Raw genomic sequence first — 21,596 nt, forward strand, 5'->3', positions numbered from 1 at the left:
CTCTTTATCCGAAAAGGTACTTTCAACTCCCAGGTGTAAAGTGAGAAAGTGGCACTGTGATGGAGAGACAGGCTCACAAAAGGTGAGAGAGACAGCCTAACAGGTGCAGCAAATCCAAAACCAGGGAGCACAAGGTTTATTCTGATAATCCCATTTGAAAGAATTCAGGCAGGTTGCTACAGTTATGGCAATCCACTCTCAGATGTCTGACCTCGCCGCAAACAGACAGCTTGTTTTTTTTTTCACAAAGAGAACAGAGGTTACTGGACTTTTCAGTCTAGTTCCTGCTAAATCTAGAGCAAGATTTACTTAACAGTTAGTGCCATGTGGTGAACTAATATCTGCACTGTGGAGATTCATCCAAACGCCATCAACAGGAGTCTTCACAGGCCTAAATCATGATTGAGTTAAACATTGTTACATTTTAAATGAGATTTTGATGAGACTGAAATAAAAACTCTTAAGAAATTGCCTCCGTGCAGTATGCACAAAATGCTCCAACATACATATGCAGGAGTGGACAAAATAACAAGAACGCCTTCCTGAATTCCAATTCAGTAACACCACAAACTTAAGCTTCAGAAATGAGCCAAATACAGGCACTGAACACAAACGTTACAAAGATTGAGACTGAAAGTTTACCTTTGACTTTGGAAACAGCAAGTCTTTTTGTCAACTGATGTTTTCAAGGTCAAGAATTGAACTTTTCAATCTCAATTTATAAGCCATCATGGACAAGAAGTCTGTAAAGTGGAAATTTGAACATGTACATTTTCATGGTGTCTGCTGAGGAAGATTGTGTGTGTGATCAACTTCACAAAGATCCCTTTTTCTTGCAGTGATGTATGAGATCATATATTATATTATAGCCTACTGTGTATTGTCAGGTGTTTGAGTCCCACCCCTGTATAATCCTATGATATTCCTACACTTGAATGAATATGACTTGTATGAGTAAACTAGCTTTGATGCGTTATTTGTTACATTATTCTTTACATTTCATTCATTATTAAAAATTCTAAGGTAGTTGGTGCCATTCTGTCTGAAAGGTAGCCTCTTACACCATTATCTTACCGTTATCCATCCTGGACCCCTTAAGCACGGCTGGGTCTCCACCTCCTCCAGGTGCGTGGCTGTGACACACCTGGAGAGGGACTGGCACCAGTAAAACCAGACCACTGGCTCTACTTCATGCCTGTCAACTCCAAGTAATCAGCCTCCCAGATATGCCGATGCTTTGTCGAGATTATATTTTAACATGGTCTGATTTACATTACGCGCAATGAATGTCACATGGGGTTTGCTGACGGTTTTGAGTCTGGTGTGCCACACCGAGTCGAGGTGCTCACCGACCTCTTATTATAAGAACTGCTGGATTCGACGCTTTCCCGGGATTTTCATCGACATCGAGGAGTCTCAGAGGAGAGGAGCGCAGCTCTTGAAGTATTACCAGGAGGAGACCGCGCTGAAATGCAGCCGCACCTGTTGCCTTACGAGAAATTGTGAGTACAGCTTCTTAATCAGCGTAGAAGACACACAATTATTGAACTATATAGTGGCTTCATTTTGTCCATTTGTAACTGTGCATCATGCTGATCCTCTACACATGTATCCCACCCTGATTTATCGTCTCTCCTCTTACAGTTTCCTGTAATCTGGCCATATTTCACTATGATACCACGCAAGAAAACGTGAACTGCTTCCACCTCCACTGTCCAACACTGGAGAGCTGTATCCTCAGCCACAGAGGCAACGTTGTTCTTTACAATGTCACAAAGGGTAAGTAAAGTACTGAAAAGTCCTTTTAGTAATTCACAATTATGTTGACTATATCTCCCTGTTCGCATATATACTTTATATATACAGTCAGAGGATATTACATTATCAACAAATAATAATAAAAAATAAACTCTCACTACAAGAAACATACTAATGCACCATTACAACTAATACTAGACCACTAATGTAAAGCTAGTAAGCAGTACATTTACTAGGGTAAGTAGTAAATAGTACAGAGTACTTAAGTACTATTTTGAGGTATTATTTTGCTTGAGTATTCCCATTTTCTGCCACTTAATATTTCTGCCCTACTTAATGTCAGAAGGGAATATTGTACATTTTACTCCACTGCATTTATTTAGTTAGCAGTTACTTTGGAGATTCAAATTAAACACTTCATCCTTTCCATTTGTTACTAACTACCCAACAGTAGTTAAAATGATCACCTCCTCAACCATCTACAACAATAAAAGCATCAGTAATAGTAATCCAATAGTATAATATATAATAGTACAGCACTCATTGGAACCACTTTTCTGCATAACAAGTACTTTTACTTTTTCTATTAATACTAATGTACTTTTACATAAGTCAGATTTTAAATGCTGGACTTTTACTTACTACTACTAATAACAGTAAAGTTAATGTTAATCAAATCATTTAATTCTTATATAAAGGTACAAATTAACAGATTTTCTTTATAATTGAAATGTTAGGCAAGTCTTTAAAAAAAACAATATATTTAACAATGGCAACAAAAAGTGGAAAAACAAACAAAAAATAAAAACCATAGGAGAGTTATGACTCAAGAATTTCTTTATTCCTCAGGTGTGGATCCTGACCTGTTGGTGTTTGGAAAATACTTCACCTCCAATGTACGTGTGTTACCCCACCACTACAGTCGAGTCAACGCCTCAGAGCCGCTGCCCTCAGACAAACGCCAGTTCATTCATCCACCTCCGCCTGCTGCACTGCCTCTGACTTCAGCACCCACAGTTAAACCCTCCACCACAGCGAGCAGAGTGCTCACCACCATCACCACGCTGCAGAGCACCAGTCAGCCTTCAACAGTTCCCACAACTACAGCTGCCTTATCTTCCACTCCACTAGCTTCAGGGAACCATGCACAAACAACTACCCCTACCACCTCCACCACTTCTCTTTCACCCAGCTTTACTTCGCCTCCTTCATCCACCACAGCAACCACCCTCAGCCCTTACAATCCAGAGACCACTCCTGCCTTTTCTACCACAACTGCACAGCCCTTCACATCACCTACCTATCATCTCACCACCACCAGCACTCCAACTTCCACAGCCTTCATGGGCAATATAGAGAGCAGCAAGCAGCACCCCAATGACACCAATGTCAGCCTGGGGAGGAACCACACTGCAGGCAGTGAGGGAGGCCAGGGTGTCAGTGGGGATGACACCTTTGGGGGTTTGGGACCTGGGTGGCACGTAGCCGCTCACACTTTGCTGGTTGCAGTGGCCATCTGTATCACAGTGCTGCTGAGCTGCTGTTGCTCAATTCTGCTGGTTGTGAGCTGGAGGGGTCAGAGGAAGAGGATGGGACGTTACCGAACATCGTGGAGAGGGAAAAGAGGCTCCATGCGTCTGATAAAGTACGTGCTGGTCAGAGAAAACACCTGAAAGTGTGCTGGAAGTGACATTTGCCTTTTGTTTACAGTACTGTTTTTAATGAAGGAATCCAAGATGGAGAGACATTTGTACGGTTATATTTCTGTATATTGGATTATTTTAATAGCAAGGTCATAGCTTTATATTTCTAAGCAGATATGAAAATGTACTCACTGTCAACTGATGCATTGAGGTCACAGTTCTGTATATTTAAACTGAGCAGGCAGAGGCATTTTATGGCTTAGATGAGATTACCAAATACATAGTTGCCATGATTTTGGTTTCACTTGTGACGCAATGACTTTCGACAGAAGAGCCGAACTCAGCCAATGCTTTTGACCACAGCAATTTGCCTCAAGAAAGATGATATGATGTCCCACATTTTGATGTACTTCAATGAGTTTTAGCTGATGTTGATGCCAAACCTCATGGACTTTGGCCGGTTGTCTACGCTGGTCTTAAGTGGGACTTAACTGGCGCTTCCAAGAAAAAGACACAATTGAAGGGTTGTTCAGATCGTCAACAATGTGTGATGATTGACTACTTTTTGCCTTCAGTGTTTAACCCTCCTGCAGTCCTGCACATGTCCTCAGTGCATTGGGTTTCTTCTGACCTAAAAGTGCACGGACCACAGACCAAAACTCCTTAAGAAGGGTGAAGTACTTTTAAACAACCTGCTGCTGAAAGCATCCTTTCACTGGGCTCCTCGACCTGATAGTGACGATGGTCGGACGGGAGCTGGCGTTGGGCTGACTGAATGGGGCTTTCATTACGTTAAAGCTTTAACCATCATGCACACAGACTTTACACAACTTTAACAACATCAAAGACAGAACTCCCTTAACAACAGCATACATTAGACTTTTATTTTTGTATTAAACACAGCCTCATACACCTGATATAAATACATTAGTTGAGACCCTTGAGGTTGTAATATCCTGATGTGTATTGAAATCTCTTGTTTGTGTTACTGGTACGTACATGGTGGTCACAAGTATTTAAAAATGTTTTTGTGGAGCCCATTACAGGTCGCTGCTGTTCTTGGTCACCATCTTTGTGTAAATACATTTGTATATTAAGCTGCATTACAGGTTGAGTACTTTCTTGACGGCCTCTTTGTACTGCAGCATGGTGCTCTCGCTCTCTCCTTCATTCTTCAACCTCGTGACAGAGTCCTTATACTCCTGCACCTCTCTTCTTCCCAGCAGCTGCTCTCGCACTTCCTCGCCTTCTCCTTCCCCTGCCACTTTCATGCGTACTAGCACATCCAAGATATTCCTTTGGGATGGGCTGTCCTCCCAGCTATACTCCTCCATGTCTGCCGCAGTCTTCTCAGCCTCCCAGGCCTCTGTTTTCTGAAGAATGAGAAAAACAGAACACATTTGTTACGTCTGTTACACGCAGACTGCAAATGGAAGATTTATCCAACCTAACTTGTCTGTAGCATTAGATTTGAACTGTATATGTGTGGTACAGTAATTACTTGACACTAATCTATGAAAAAAAGTGACAATTGTGGAAGATGTTTGCTTTTTCTGCAGGGAAGCAACAAAGGATATGAAGATTTTTAAGGATCTAGCTTGGTCTCTAGTTTGGAATACTGTATGGCAACATGTAAAATATGGGGGTCCCTGGTCACCCCTCACCCCTTCTTTGATGCTCCTCTCACAGAGATAGTATTTCTTCATACGTAGTGCTCCATCCACTGCCTGTCCAGCTGTCATCACATTCGCTTGAGAACAATATCCTCCATTGTGCAGCAGCTTAAAGCAGGGCAACGACAGAGCCGCAGCTCTGCTGCTCTCCAGGTGTTTGAGGTTAATGACCATCATTACCACGATACATATCTGATCCACATAACATCCCATCTGAAACAAGTCCAGGCTCTAGTGAATGAGGACAACTAGGGAATAGATCAGTAGCTTAGTTTTAGATCAAAACATTTTCTGCAGTGTGCCCTGCTACAACAAAGAAGGATCTGCAGATAATCCTCATACGTTGAGGCATACTTAACTAAAAGGTTAACTGTACTGACAGTTTAGGTTATGTGTTAATGACAAAATTCCAACCTTCTTCCTGATGCTGTTGTGGGTTTAATACAATATGCAAAATTAAATAATACAATGTGTTGACAGTAGTGACACCATGTCTGTTCTTGCACCCATCACTAAGTAGTTTGGTCAACAGACAGAATATTTCATTAAATGTCAGGAGAGAGATGGCCACCTGTTTTTCCGATCGCGTTTATGTTCCTGCCAGATAACGTTTATATTTTCATTTAGGGGAAAAGGACAGGTGAAGGCAAAAACGACCTCTAGTGGTAAACTTCCACCATGTTTGAGACAGCTTTGAGCAGTCAGCTCCAATGCTGGCCTGGATTAGCACACACTGGAATTAGCAGGGAAGGTCCGTCTCCCTGAGTGGGGAGATAAAAATCACCACAGTGGCTACTAACAATTGGCTTCTTTGTAGGCTAGCGTTACAACCTGAACGCTACGCTGCTCTCACAGCTTCCACAAGCCTGCTGGAAAAGCACTGTGCCTTCCATTGTGTGTCCAAAAGGCTAGTGGACAGTGTTCTGCTTCCTGGCTCGGACACCTTTCCCAACTGAGAGAATTTGTTTTTAAAATGTGACTAAGCCATGACGGGAAAAGCTCCTAAAGGCAAAGGGGGAGTCATTCTCTTTTATGTGGCTGGCACCTTGTGGCAGACTCCTCTGTTGTGGCATGGTTGGCTTAATGTGAATGAGTGTCAGGGTCAACACCTGATAGGGGAGTCTGCCCCCCCCCCCATTGGTGGGGAAATGTCAACTGGACAATGCTGCTGTTTGCCATCCTGCTGCCCATTCAAGTCTGATACCTCCCTAATGGGCTTAGTCTCTCAGATCGCAGAGCAAGATGGACAAGAATTCCCCTGGTAAAAAGGTACTATGCCATGTTGCTAGCCATATGTAAATGTCACCAAAGACACAGATGAAAGAATTAACAGAATGTTATTTGGTAATACAATATTTGTTGCAACGTTTTTGTAGAATATTTAATTCCTGAAATATATTAATACTGATTTTCCTCTTATTTTTCACGAAAGCACACCATTGTGCCAGTTCAGTGCCATTCCAATGGCAGTTCAACTAAGACCAACCTTGACCAATCAACTCAATGCAACTTAATTTATCCCTGTAAGGGCACTTTTATGCAACAGTTTGCCACCCAGCTCAACAGATACAAACAAAAATGTTAATCACAAAACTAAAAGTGGAATTGGTAATAAATACATTAACAAATGAATATAAATATCAATCTACAAAGCTTGGAATCTCTAGTGGTCTCCCTGATCACTATGCCACTGTTCAAATGCATTATTTTGACTTATCTATTCCATATAACCTAAAGGTTTACCTTAGGTAATAACTTTTACAACATTAGCTTTATACTGACAGAAGTGAGAAGAAGTTAATGCAGGCACTGTGATACCCTTTTATATTTCTCGCTGCAGCGAATCAGGTGTTATCATTCATCTGATCTCAAACAAAACCTCTCAAAAGGGTAAACACACTGAAGTGACAGCAGGTCACCGGTACAAGTAATGCCAGAGAGCAGCAGCCTTTAAATGAATGGGTACGTGTTGAAAGAAGACTAAAGGTCAGTAAACAAACAGAGAGAGAGACTGAGGAGACTTGTGACGAGAGAGGTGTCTCAGGTAAGCCCTGGTGGTGTAAGGTAGGGGCTGAAGATGGATCTTATGTCAGCTATGCAATTCAGTTTGATCGTCAGACTAAACTGGCATTTTGTTAATACTCCATTAAACACTCAGACAGCAGCTTTTGGGTAGGGCAGTATCTCTCCCTATCCAGTCACAGTGACTGATGTATCTGCCTGCTCAATGCAATCTTCAGTCAAGACAGAAACTGGTTCAGAAAACACAGCAGAGCAGAGAAAAAACAAATGTTTTCAACTCACCCAAGACTCGTGGTAAAGGACAGTTAGCAGGTACATGGCATAGTTGTGATTCTGCTGTCTCAATGGACAGCTTGTAGAGGGAGGCAGGAAAAGAAGAAAAGGGAAGGGAGTTTAAGGATGTTTAAGGGTATTTCCCCTCTTTATTATTAGGTATATTGAACACTAAAGAAGGAGTATTTACCTGTCAGTTTTGATGGTGAGAATATCAGTATCTTTGCAGTATCTCTCCCCAACAAGTTTGAGCATTTTCTTGTGAGCATGGTCATCCAGATTAAAACTGGACAGCTTTACCTGCGAGGGCAATGGCACAATTAGAATACCCCGACAAACAAAATAGTTTAGGTACCATGTTCCACATAAGGCTTTGCGATGTAAAGACAAATACACAAAGACAAAAAGATTAGAGCAGATGTGATTTCATTATGTACTATATCTCCTGCCTGAATCTCTGCTCTTTAGGTAAAATAAAACCACAACCCAAACTGAGAACATTGTTTGCTTTTTAACCTATACAGAGCTTTGACTGTGTTGATTAAAATACTATACTTTTTACAGATGATGCTGCGACCCAGAATAACGTCTAAGCCCCTTGCACAATGGATAAATGGAAAACAACAGAGATTATTCCTTGATTACATCGTTTTTCATGGCTCCGACTTATAAAAAATTGTACAATGCAACATAAATGCATTTATAGGTAATACAAGGCACACGTGAAGATGTATTTGGCGTGCTAACCCTCATGCACTGACAAAACCAAGGTGAGGTCACTTCAAAGTGGCTAGACAAAAATAGAGGGGGTGTCTCATTCTCACCTCCACCCTGTTTAAATAAACAACAAAATAAAAGCAACCCTGCGACATACGTTCATCATCATCTCTAGACTCGGAACTTCACTGTGTGAGATTTGCTCTCCAATCTATCTTCCTGCCTAATCCACCTGGATTAATGTCTGAATAATTCCTACCATGCTGATATAATCTAAGGCAGAGTGTCAGTGGAACAGATGGCTGGTGATTAATGGTAAAAATGACACATTTCCACCTGGGAAAATTACGAATTTGTCAAAGGCAGTTTAAAGTCCTGAGTGTTTGTGTTGTAAGGCAGGATTTCCTTTGACATTGTTTGTTTTAGAGCAAAAAAAAACTATACTATTAACATGTGTAAACATGCAGCCTCATCCAAGAAACAAAGAAAAACAACAAACAAACCGTTCTGCCCTTTATAGCATCCTGTGCAACCGTAAAACAACGAGGCCAACACCTTCACACAGAAGTAATGTGATTGTTAAAACTAGAAAATATTAGGTACATCATGCAAATGACCTGTTTTTTGTTTATGACCCATGTGGAAAATGCGTGAATTTAACTTCCATTTAGTCTGTTACATTGCTATATTTAATAACTTCTTCTAAGTTCTTAGATGGCATCTTAAGTGTGAATCTTCTTTTTCATTGTGGTTGTTACATGTTTACATGTATGGTTCTGGTCTGCGGGGAGGATTGCATATTGATGGATTAGTGGTCGGGGGGATTAAGAGGAATATCAAATTGTCCTGACAAATGTAATCAGTAATGATGAAATGTTTTGTAACTTTTTTCTGCAAAAGTATTAAGTTGTTATAAAATAAACACATTTCCAAAAAACTAAGAACTTAAACTAACACAAGAACAGAGCTTCAGCACATGCTTACATATAAAATAATTCTCAGTAATCTCTATGTAGACTTGATGGCATAATTTCTAAGGTTTGAGGTCACTGGACAACGTCTCTCTAGGTAAAACACAGGGATATGATGTCAGCTGGCGATTATGCATCCATGTAAACCTCTAATCTCATCTCTGGTGTCTCCACACTTGACCCTCTATACATCCATGAAACTGAGGTCAAAGCCTTTTTATAGAAACTGTAAAGAAAAAAACAGGGAAGCAGGGAAACTCACTTTGATTTGAACAATACGAGCTGAAGGGTTTCTGACAGACGGGCCAGCAGACGCGTAGTCTGTGCTTTCTACTTTGATGGGGAAGTGCTCGTCACATTTGGCATCGGTGTCCAAGGCAGAGGGCCACTCTGTGCAGAACGCTGACAGCAGAGAAATCATGTTTACACCCAGCTAAAAGAAGCCTAAATATTTCATAAATATGTCAAAGCAAATAACAATTATGTGTTGCTAAACAACATCAAAAATAAGAAATTGCTTCTCTTTACAATGAAATACAGAAATTACGTTTCAGAGCTTCACAGTGTTTCTTGATGGCTGCCGGTGTCAAATGCAAGAAATTTGTTATCTGAAAGGGATGAGAGAGAGATTATGTGAATGTTCAAATGCACAACTGTTCATGTAACAAAAACATGAAAATGTCCAGCAGTCTTAATATGTACATCCCAGAAAGTGCAAAGCAAAATTAACAGACACAGAATTTTACACTCCTTTTGAAGGGAATGGTGAACAAAGTGGAAGACCAAATACATCCTCTTTCTCCTTTGTGTGAAGAAATACAGTTATATATTATATTCTATATTGACATAAATATAAAATGTTTACAGATCACATTATTGGCCTGTGTTTTGACAAAAGCCAGGTATGTAGGGTTACAGTTAAAAAAGTAAAACGTTTCAAGCATCAAACACAGGTAAGGGATGCACAGCAGTTTAGCCCCTTGCGGCAGAGCGAGAGAATGAAATCAATATCATTAGGCTGCACGGCAGAGCTCCAGCTGTGACGGGTGAAAGTAGTGGATCTGCAAGTGGCTCGAATCCAGATGGAGCAGCTGGTGTCTGGACACAGCAGCTCAGTAATCCGGGCACAGACACAGAGCCATCAGAGCCATCCATCAGAGCCATGCAGCAGAGCAAAAAGCGCTCCAGTGCATCAGTACTGCAAGCCCACTCGTCTGCTACAATCATCTCCACTAGTCATAATGAATACTAGGAGGTAAATGCTAAGATATACAGATAGGATACATACAGATACATAAGCACTTGTAGTCCTTCTTTGTCTATTTGTTGTCTGAGGAAGTAATCACTGTTTCTTCTTTATTTCCTAAAACTGCAAGCACCCCTGTGTGTTAAAAACGTATCCTTATGCTGTGGTCCCATGTAAGTAATGAGGTCTGACCTTGATCAGCTCCAAGTTGCCCTTCTTCTCTGGAGGAACGCCTCCATTCACAGGGTAGCCCATCCTCACAGGTAAGGGGACGGAGCCCGGTCTGAAGGGGGTTGCTGCAGGATAAACTGCAGTCCAGTCCTGATCCACTGGCATCTTTTCTGTCCTGGGCCCCCCTGCCTGACACAAAACACGGAAGACAAAAGGAACCTTTTTCATTAGGACACTGTGAGAAAATCCATGACTGTTTATTGAAGAACCATGAAGCCTCTCATGATTTTTTATTGAAATCATCAGTGCCAGTCTATTCAATAAGAAATGTAATCAAATTTCTCATTTGAAATATCTGCTTCTTGTTATATTCATATTTGGATAACAGACACAAAAGCTGCACACTTACATCTCTCCTGGGTTTTCTGACAAAAGATCCTCTACCGCCTCTATCTGGAAAGCCTGAAAATGATAATATTTCAAGTTTAGCCACACACACAAACACTTTTTAATGTGACCAGCATTTCATGTTATGCTGCCAACATTGTTATCTGCAGACATTTAACCACCACACAAATCTCATTTCTCAAGAGCAATTTCTGTAATCATTCATCGAATTTACTTTATTTGTGATTGGTGTGATTGGTATTTTCAACAATACACTTACTCACGTCATTTTTTTTTAAAATGTATTTTTTTTTTTACATTTGCTGCCTTTTTAGCCTTATATGACAATAAATTCAATATATTTGGTTTTGTGGAGTCAAAACAAGCTATTTGATGACATCACGCTGAGCTTTAAGAAATTGTGATGGACACTTTTCACTATTTTCTGACATTTAAGACCAAACGATTAATTGATTCTACAAGAAAATGTAGAATCAGCAGATGTATCCCTCTGTGCACCATCTCATTCTCTAGCAAAATTTCTTCTCTGATTCAACTGTGGGTATAGCTTATGGTGGGAAGAGAGACACCCAGGTAGTGACCTAATAAACCAGTAAAATAGACACAGAGCCCCCACAAGGAGATTTCCCACACCAGTTTCGTGACAAAGACAAATTACTACAGTTACAAATCGGGTTTTCCACGTAAATTGTTACTCATCCATCAAGTTTATACACTCTAACGGCTAAAGTCCGTGCTGTCAAATGACAGGAGGTACCTTAACTGGCCTTGGCAACTGCATCTTAAGCAGTTAGCTTAGCATGCAGCTATAGTTCAGAACCAGCGTGAACTATTTGACAGCGACAGTGAAACTCACCTTTATTTCCAGGAGGGGAATTTGTAGACAAAGCTGTCGCGTATGTGACCCTGCTCACTGGTTTCTGAAGTCCTAAACCAGGAACATTTATTCGACCTAGGGACAGAAATGCCTTACTAGAGAATGAAGCCATGTTTTCCCAATGACTACGGAAACTAGCGACGGACAAACAAGGTTAATAGCGAAACATTTAATTTAGTGGCTAGTGCCTCCTACAGGGGAAGACTGTGGTGGAGATAATGTATAACAGGACTTCATTCAGGTAGAGGTAACAATTTAATAAAGAAAATAGGAAAATATTTTGGTTAAAATTAGCAAAAACTCCTCTTCAGTCGTATTTGCACTCGTGCATTATCTGTAAGCGTGCGAGCATTCACATGTGACCAGCGACCTCAGCCAGCTGCTGCTTTCTGAAACATGTGGTGCGTTAAATGCCGCAGGAAAATCATATATCCGTGGAAGCAAGTCGTTAAAATTGCCCTGTGGGTATACTCCACGAAAACACACCCACGCTAACGTAAGAGTGAGGCACGAGCAAGGTCTTGTTTTAAGTTGGAACCGGTTTGAACACACTTAAAATGTTTAAGGTCTGTTGTTATTACAGTAACAAGGTGTTGAGGAGCATACAGAGTTCATCTACATTTGAAGGATTGGCGGGATTGTTAGACCGTAACGTTATGTGTAAATATTTGTAGAGATAAAATGGCATCAACCGGACGGACCTATCATTTAAAGAGAAGAGCCTGCATGTGAGGTACGTGTGCAAAGAAGTTTTCCTGTTAATTTATGTTGTGGTTGGCCAGCAGCCAGCTTGTACAAAAACTAGCTAGTTTCACATGGGGAAACATCTAATGGGTGTTTTTTTTTTTACTTTTCTTAGTACTTTTAAGACAGATGTTGCACGTTTTTTCTCTTCTAGTGTTAAACTACGTGTTTAGTTCACAGTGTTCATGCTGTTACATTACACAGGTATGGACCCAATTTGATCTTCACTGAGCACACAATGCAAAAGTGCACGGCCGGATTAACCTGTTAGAGGGCCCGAGGCAAAATGGGGGCCCTGGGGTTAAAATAATTGCCACGCCCCTGTTGACCCTTCTTTTGTCACATGGCCCTAGGTGTTCTGTGTATCAGTGACTACATGGTAATTTGATTAAACACAAGTTTATTCAGGATTATCCTCCATGAGTAAAGTATTACTCCAAGTAAAGTGATTAAGATCATAAGACTAGATTTTGACACATGGCCCCTCTGCAAGACGGGCCACAGGGTCACATACTAATGCAGGACCCACTTTGTTTGATAGTGTACCTTAGTATTGCAAATTTCTATAAAAAATGCAATTAATCAAAGTATTCTACTTATGCTGTACTGTATGCAACCAACACACAGTAAATCTGGGGCTCTTGGGGCTCCTGGAAGTCTGGGGACCCAGGGCAGTTGCCCGTGTTGCACGATTGGTAATCCAGCCTTGCCAAAGTGATGCTGGACAGGACCTAAAGGTGTGAAAATAATAACAGATGTGTGTGATATTTAATTTTTGAAATCAAGTGGCTACAAGGTTATGCATATTAACATCCAGAACACCACATTGGGTGTAACATATAGTGGTAATACATTTGCCATAATGTAAAGGCTTTTTGGTGAGAAACCCTGAATGTGCACAGAATTTTATTTGTTTAGAAGAAAACTCCTCAGGGTACCTTGAAGTCATTTACCAAGCAAAAATGCCAAACATCCGCTTCTTCAGGCTTCTCAAATATGAAGATCTGGTGCTTGTTTTTGTTTTGTGTTATTGTAAATGCTCTCTGTATCCATACATTGGCAGGTGTGGCTAAGCTATCACAGATAATTAACCCATTATATATTATATCATAAATTACATTTTTGCTGTAAAACATTTACCTTCTTCACATGTATTGTAATACTATCTAATTTTGCATCTTCGCTATTTTGTAGTAATAGATGATTGCCAGGGTACCACTCTGTTTTTCCACTCATGTTGTTATCACAAAATTTCCCCTAACCTTGAACGCACCATCTGTCCAGGCACAAGCTGCGATGCACTTCAAAGGGACAGAAGTCCTGCAGGCAGCAGTCGATTTAAGCCCTCAGTGTATTTTCGATGTTAGGGTTTGCTTTTTAGCGCTGGAAGATAACTTCTAACGTATGTATTTGAGTTATTTCACCACTGGATCTTGTTTATATTGAAAAAAAAAACAACAACAAAAAATTGAACTTGTCGCCTCGCCTTTGAAATAATTAAATATCGTTTACCACCGATTACAACTTGAGGGGTGTTTTTGGAATTAAAGGTAAGATTTCACTCATTAGTTTGACATATCTTGTGGCTGTAATTCGTGAAGGACGAACAGTAGCGTGTAGCATTGATTGATGCAAATATTGACTTAACAGTTGCTTGATTTTGCAGCTTCATTAAACAGAGCCCAATCTGTTCTTTTTTGACTTTCAGGAGGTTTGTTAAGCATATGAAAAGAGGAAAAGTAAGGTTTTTAGGCTTGCATGCTATGTTTTAATTTGTGTTATAGGTCCCATGCCAGGGTCGGTTCAGTTTAATGGAAAGTCACACAATACTCTGTAACTGTAGAGTCTCACAGCTGTCTATGCATGTCTGACAGTTCATTGTGTGTCTCATCATGACTGTGTAGTTTTAAAGGTAGAAACTCTATCTACAGGGAGACAGCAGCGCCTGTGGCTCTTGTCATCAGTTCATCCATAGTTGAGGACAGATATGGACGGGGTGGCTGCTTCCAATTAACCTATCTCTCTTGTCCCATGACACTTTTTCCGATCCTTTTAGGCAACATCCGGCCATCTATCACTCTGCCTGGTTCAGTTTGTTTCCAGAGAAGATACTGAACCACCTACTTACCATTGATACACTAGTTAATTGTACATAAGTCAGAAAGGAGTTGAATTCCCTTTGAATTGGCAGATGGAACTTGTTTTTGTCAAGTTATCTAGACTTAGTTGCAAGTTCTTTTCAATTTGCACTCATAAGGAATTTATATTACAGACAATATGTAGTAAGTGAGCTCACTTTGCATGATTCACACAGTAAACTACTTTGTATCTACTGTACATCTTCTCCTGTTATTAGTGAACTCAGTTATGGCTAATAATTACCTGGACTCGCATAATAAGTTTACTCCATTACACCTATTTTCAAAGGCAAGTAGTGGAGGTTTTGACAATTTGGGCTCATAATATTAACATGCAGTGTTTTTTCTATGACAGAAATATCCTTTTGTTGACACTTGAGTTAGTGTGCATCCCTAAATAATGTGCTTGACTTAAACCTTGATCCAACTGTTATTGTAAAGAAAAAAAAACTAAAATTTGAAAGACGAATTGCAAAACAATCTTTCACGTGGCTGCAACTGTCCGTGGCTTTAATCTTGCAAATTTTCTTATGCTTGCTCGTTGCTTAAGCTTCAGTGATGTGACATGTTTTGTGTAACTGTTAGGGAAGGTCACATTGTAGCTATAGTATCTTAAAATGGTTGGTAAACACACTGGATTTCTTTCTGTAAATGTTAGCAGAATGCATGCTGAGCATTTGTTTTACCTTCCCAGATAGGAGACTAGACAGGTTTTGACATCCATCAAGGACAATGCAACAGGATGCTTTTTTACATTAGTAAATCCTCAGAGAGAGCCGGCAGAAATGGACTTGTGTGCTGACCTGTCGCTGCCACATTATCTTGTGTATAATTCTGTTCAGGGAATATTATGTGCCTGTTACTTTATTCTCACAGGTTATAAGTCATTGTGTAATAGCCTACCTGTGTAATCATTGGCATAAATTCAAAGACATTTCCTTCTCTTTTTAACTTGACAAACAAGGAATACCCATGGCGCTATACATTCAGTAGATATATCTTAGAGCAAGAAGTAGGGCTGTTACACAATGGGGAGCCCTAATCGGCATCAGTGCTCTATAAGCGCAACAGATCTCTGATCCACGTATGGCCACAGTTCAAAAGTAACATGCAGAAGGGAACCTCCTTTAGTATTTGCCAGATTCTAATCTGATGATATTTTTGGAGTAAGAACATTGTTCTGTTGTGCTTGGATACCATCTGTCACAGTAGCAGATGTTTATATAGTAGTATTCATTTAAAACAATGTTCTGCATTAAGACCATTCTCATTAAGATAGCCGGTCGCAGTAACACTGAAAATGTCAAAACTTTAAACTCTTAAATGTTCCTTTTGGCAACCTTCACCCATCTGCTACTCCAAGCATATTAAAACATCCTGATTTTTTAAAATACTGTGGGCTGTAAAAATAATCTTAAAAAGAAATGCAGTTTGAACCATTAAATAAAGACATATTACAGTTGTTTGTGTTAAAGCAGAGTAATCGTGGCTCAGCAAATTAAGCTTTACAGTGTTTTGTATTTTTCATGATGGATGCTAAATTAACAAGGTCCTTGCTAGTAGAGGGCGAGGCTTACTGTCAGTCATCCTATCTCCATGACTCATGTCACTTCTTCCACTGCAGGTATGGACACACATGCAGTCCGGCAAAGAGAGCTTTTGTCTGCAGTGGGTAGCTAGCCATGCCTAGCTAGGTGTCTTATCTGCTGGACTCATCCCTTCTACCTGAACCTTGGTCATAACCTCCAGGACTTTCCAGGACTTTTAAGTCCCCCTTGGCCCTCTCTGTGCTGGACCATCCTGCGGAGCAACATGGGGGAAAGACGGGCACACTCCTTTCACATGACGTGCCACGTTCAACGCGACTATGGCAGCAGGATGGGGAGCTCCTTCATACGTTACAGCCCCAATGGATATGCAAGCACAAGCCTCAACCTGGACCAGCCGGACCCTGCAGCCTCCGGCGGCACTACAACTAGTAGTTCTACCCTATGGGCTCCGGCACCTGACATTAGCCACTACTCTCCTGTTTCACTGGAACTGGACCCCACATCGGTGAATAATGGATCAGGCATTCCCTGCTGTCCGCCAGCGGACACAAAGGACCCAGCGCTGCCGACCCTACACAGCCAGCCCTCTATCACCTCTGTCCCTCCACCTCTCCCTCGTTCGAGCTGGCTGCATCATCAAAAGGATTTCCAGAGCCCTTACATCAAGACTAGCATGCAGGGGGATGTTTACAACTTCCTAGAGAGACCTGCTGGACTGAAATGCTTCCTCTACCACTTCCTTGTGTGAGTACCTGTCTGGTTCTGTGTATACTGATTTCAGTGTACTGACAGGTCGGTTCGGCAGCAGTGCCTAATGAGTACAGTATAGTTACAGAAGACCATAGAGGACACAATGCAAAATGAAATTCACTTAATTACAAGAGAAACAAAAGCCTTCAAGAGTTGTATCTGGCAAACTTTGTGAATCTAAATAAACCTAACCACGATAAGGCTTTATTACTCAAAGTGTTAAAACATTGATATCAGGGCTAAAAGTTATAAAAAATTCAGTAAACATTCTAGTTGAGTGTCTCACTTCTGCCTCGCAGGTGTGTGTGGTGTCTCTTCGTTAGCTCCGGTCCCTCTCTCGTTAATTACATCTAGTGCTGCTCCTTCCAGTATTAGGTTCTGGCTCACAGTAACAAAAGGAGAGGTGTCTGTGGCCTGCTGGCTGTCCGCAGGTGTTTTAAGATAGCCTAACAGAAGCAGGTCAGTGTGATCTGGTCAACCACACCTCTGGCACTAATGAGCTTGGTCTTTTCTGCTCTTCCTTACTGTCAACAAATCAGCAACCTCATGCATGAAACATGGAGCTTCCTTCTTGATGTTGCTAACCTGACCTGCCAGGAGAGCACGCTGACCTACAGCTAAAACATAGCTTACATGAATTATTTTATTAGCTGCCACTGGCTCTCCTTAGTTGGTGCTAATATGCTTGGAAGGTGATAAAGTTGGAGTGTTTTATGGTGTAATGACTGGAAAAGACCATGCTGCAGAATTTGGATTGGGGAATATGTTTAGTTGTCACAGACAAAACATTTTGTATATACTATGTAATGTAAATAAGTCAAAGAAGTAGTCAAAATCATATATATGGTAAAACATAGAAACTTGCATTTTTTCCTACAAATGTATTCATGGCTAGCTTGAAAAGCAAAAGTAAATATGTTTAATTCTAACCTGTGCTAGTTTAGACTTTCATTCAAATGTGTTTAGCACATTAGATTGTAAAAGTTAAATTTTACCACAATAAGTTGAGTTGTGAGTGTCAGCGATGAATAAAACGATGATGGAAAGATACCTTTGAATTAACGGAGAAAAACTACTCTCAGTGTAGCAATTGTGCAAAAGTGTACTTTTTGCAAAAATGAAAATACTGTAAAATCAGTTTCATGGCCAAGAATGCCCCCCCTAACATGTGACTAAAGGACCTTCTATCATCTCTGAAGTATCCCACAATTTAGTCCCAGACGTCATAGTAAGCCCTGAGCCCATGGATTTAGACCAGATTAGATGAAAATATGAATGATAATAATAGAAGTTCAATTGAAAGACCTCTACTGAACTCTTACATTCAGCTGAATCATACAGTGAGTCAAATAAACAGATTTCAGAAAAGGCTAGGTTAATTTGGACTTCCCATTTGTAGGTAAGGACAGCATGAATGCTTCAAAATGCTGTGTGTTCAGGAATTCATTTGCTGTGCTGCACCCCTACAGCCACAGTGTTTTTCTATTTTAATTTTCCTTATGGTTATGTGTAGTTTGGGTACAGTAAAAAACGTGCTAACCTGCTAATGCTGTTAGCAACTCACTTTGAAAGGTTTTCAGGAGGATTAGTTGCCGCTGCTGCTATAGTTACATATGCATCCTATACTTTTTTCCACAGTAGTTACCTATGTATTATCTTATAAGTAATTATGTCTAACCCCATAGTGTATGTTCATAAGGTAACTTAATTTTAAGATGTGCTTTACATGTTAATTTTTGCCAATAAGGTTTGCACATATGAGACATGACTGTGACAACCTTTTATATCCTGTTTGCATTTGCATTTTTTTAAATATAGAAACACATCCATTACGGTCACACCATGTAGCACATGGTTGTCATCAGTTTTTCTGCCCACATGTTCACAACATATAACTCAGCATCTCACTTTTGCGTCATGACTCAGCAGTTAGGCAGCACTGGCCAAGAATAACCAGGAGTGTTTGGCCTGCTTTGCAACTTCTGGCTACAATCTCAATGTCTTCTGAAAGGTCTTGTTCCTCCCAAATCATCCACTATCCAAACACATTTATCCCCCTCTACAGTGCTTTAGCTCAGCTGCCTTACCTAATCATTTAAACATAGTCTAGGCTTAATGTTTAGTCATTAAAAATGTCAGGTACGCCTACCACTTTTCAGCTCTGTCTGTGTGAAATTGTGCTTGAAGAGAAGTACAATTAGTCTGTCTCATTAAGATATTACCTTTGTCAGTCAAAGATGAATGGAAACACTGCGGAGATACTCTGTTGTACTGTATGTGTGTGTTTTGTGCGTCCTGCATTGCTGATAATCTGTCCCAGCAGTAATTGAGGCTCTAATGTTCTCCCCTCACAGAGGAGAGAGAACCCGAGCCTGTCCTTCATTTAATATTAAACCCTTCTGACTGATCCCCGCTGACACTCCTTTAAGTAACTCTTACTTGTCGATCGCTATCGCTGGTGGCCATCTATTCTGCTTGGCCTCTTTAGAGATTGGCAGGGGAGAAGGGAGGCATAAAGGGCCGCATGCAGCACTCATGACAGCCCTAATAGGTCTGTTCTAATAGGCCTGCTCTACATTAGGATGACACACACACACAGGTGGTTGCTCAATGCGTCACTGCCTTTATCGTGCAGAGGCCAGGATCAGCAACATTTCCACAACTGCCAGCAATTCAGCACACACTAACACAGATGTGCAAATGTGGTTGGATTGCACAATACAAAGATGGCAAATACACAAACATATTGGCAATGCAAAAATGAAAATGCACTCATCAACACTCCATCTGGCTGTTTCAGAACATCTGTCCAAGCAGGTACTGTAATAGGATAACACACAGATCTGTGGGTCGACATTTGACCCAAATGAATGCTTGCACAATATACACACGAGTTGTTTCCCAAAGCTGGTATAGATGCAAACAGTTTTAGATAAAAGTTGCTAATAGCTGAAATGTTCTACTAATATTCAATGAATCAATCATTTGAAAAACTCAAACATAAAACAATTTCATGTGAATTTACATTAAATTTGGCACAGAGAGAAGAACTCCAGTTGTTTGGGTAAATATTTGTTTCCCATTTTTGTAATAATCATCATGATTATTTAACGACGAGTTCCTCGCATAAAACAAGTTAAAAAATAAATAATGTAATGAAATTTAAGTAGTGACAGTTTCAGACTTTATTTAGGGTTCGTCAGGAAGCATTCTCCCTCCTCCTCATGCTGGAAAACAATGAATTGTTAAAAATGAATATATAATATATCAAAAGTCACATTTCTTTAGTCCCAGAGTTGACTGACAGAAACACAAACATACACGCACATGCCACGCTAATGACGATAGAGTTAGTCAGAGTGGGTAGAAATCCCTTGGACTCAGGACAGCATATGAAAAGAGTGTCCAAAAAGAGTCTTATGCAATTGCATGCAGAATCACCAGCACACGGATAACCTGGGGCAATGATCCCCCTCACGTTTGGGCCACTCCCTCTGAGTCTTTTACATAACCAAAGGGAATCAACATGTATGTCCTCATGATTCCCAAATGCCCTTCTTGTACTGCAGGCAGATTACAGCCATACTTCTTGGTCCTCTGATCCACCAAATCTTACAGTTCACTTAGTTTCTTACAGTGTGTTCTGATGCAGACGTAAGTGTAATATTGTTCTAATGTAACATCATGTGTTCATATGTTATTAGGTAATTTTTGCCATAACATCATTATACTACAACCAGTTTGCAGCAGAGGAAGCATTGCACCTGTTTATCCTCGTGAAAATGCAGCGGGCCAGATGTTGTCTGGAATCCTTGGTTCTGTTGTGTGTTTTTATATCTTGACAGATTATTGAAATGGCTATAGTGAATCCCCTCCATCTATATGGGACAGACAGAAAGGGTTACCTCTTGTTGTATATCTGCTTACAAGAGATTACTGTATGGGTCACTTCTCAGTAGCAAGTTATGGGAAATATTTTGTAATGCTGTTTTATTCTTCAGTTGAAGACTGGTTCAACAATTGAAAAAAGTGACAATATAATACCTTCCATAGTGCTGTTTAGCTGTTGGTGCAGCTGTTTAAACGTATTACAGAGAATCTTAAACTGAATTTAACGGAGAAGCTGAGGTTATTACCCATTGTCTGTGCGTGTTGCTGATGCTGAATCTGACATGCGAAGTTGGTGAAGTTAGTGGTTATGAATGACACCGCTTCTATTGAGTGATACCCCTCCTAACTATTTCTCTTTTCATCCATCTTGCCCTCCAACCTGTAAGGAGATTTACATGTATTTTCTAAGTATTTGGTGGACAAGATGATAGCTAAGCCAGGATGGAATATCCATGTTTGTGGCTGGTGGCTGATGTGGTGTAATCCACCCTAAGCTCTTCCATGGATGGGATGGGGAGGGGGGTCAGTAAAGAGGGTGGTGAAGGGCTGCTCTGTCCCTGACCATGGTCACCAGCAGTGATGGCAAGGGCAATTTATGTGCTCTTGGCTTGTTTGTGCTTTTTAAAGTCACAAGCTCTTTTTTTCATGTCATGTACAAGAAGCAGTCTCAGAGTGGAGAGGTGTTTAGCCCCAAAGCGAAGAGAGAGTGATCTAACTAAAAGAAACTGAAAGTGTTACACATACGTGATGATTATGGGAGTTAG

At 40.5% G+C, this 21,596-nt stretch overlaps 3 protein-coding genes across 3 annotated transcripts in view; 2 read left to right on the forward strand and 1 right to left on the reverse strand.

Moving 5' to 3' along the window:
• Nucleotides 1-1,282: 1,282 nt before the first annotated feature.
• LOC139287180 (MANSC domain-containing protein 4-like) lies at nt 1,283-3,431 on the forward strand. Its single transcript, XM_070908178.1, has 3 exons — nt 1,283-1,502; nt 1,645-1,779; nt 2,608-3,431. Exons 1-3 carry the CDS (start codon nt 1,283-1,285, stop codon nt 3,429-3,431), a joined length of 1,179 nt encoding a protein of 392 aa, XP_070764279.1.
• Nucleotides 3,432-4,259: 828 nt separating this feature from the next.
• Nucleotides 4,260-11,901, reverse strand: mrps35 (mitochondrial ribosomal protein S35). The gene is made up of 8 exons (XM_070907650.1): nt 11,739-11,901; nt 10,884-10,936; nt 10,496-10,663; nt 9,605-9,665; nt 9,320-9,459; nt 7,560-7,669; nt 7,379-7,448; nt 4,260-4,774 (listed from the first exon to the last, which is right to left on the reverse strand). Exons 1-8 carry the CDS (start codon nt 11,869-11,871, stop codon nt 4,505-4,507), a joined length of 1,005 nt encoding a protein of 334 aa, XP_070763751.1. The 5' UTR covers nt 11,872-11,901; the 3' UTR covers nt 4,260-4,504.
• Nucleotides 11,902-16,453: 4,552 nt separating this feature from the next.
• The window catches only part of kcnq1.2 (potassium voltage-gated channel, KQT-like subfamily, member 1.2), a 144,883-nt gene continuing 139,740 nt past the window's right edge, over nt 16,454-21,596 (forward strand). The window contains exon 1 of the mRNA XM_070907431.1: nt 16,454-16,935. Coding sequence (XP_070763532.1) covers nt 16,454-16,935 — 482 coding nt within the window. The remainder of the gene's footprint in view (nt 16,936-21,596) is intronic.

Source organism: Enoplosus armatus, chromosome 6 (assembly GCF_043641665.1).
Source record: "Enoplosus armatus isolate fEnoArm2 chromosome 6, fEnoArm2.hap1, whole genome shotgun sequence".
NCBI lineage: Eukaryota > Metazoa > Chordata > Actinopteri > Centrarchiformes > Enoplosidae > Enoplosus > Enoplosus armatus.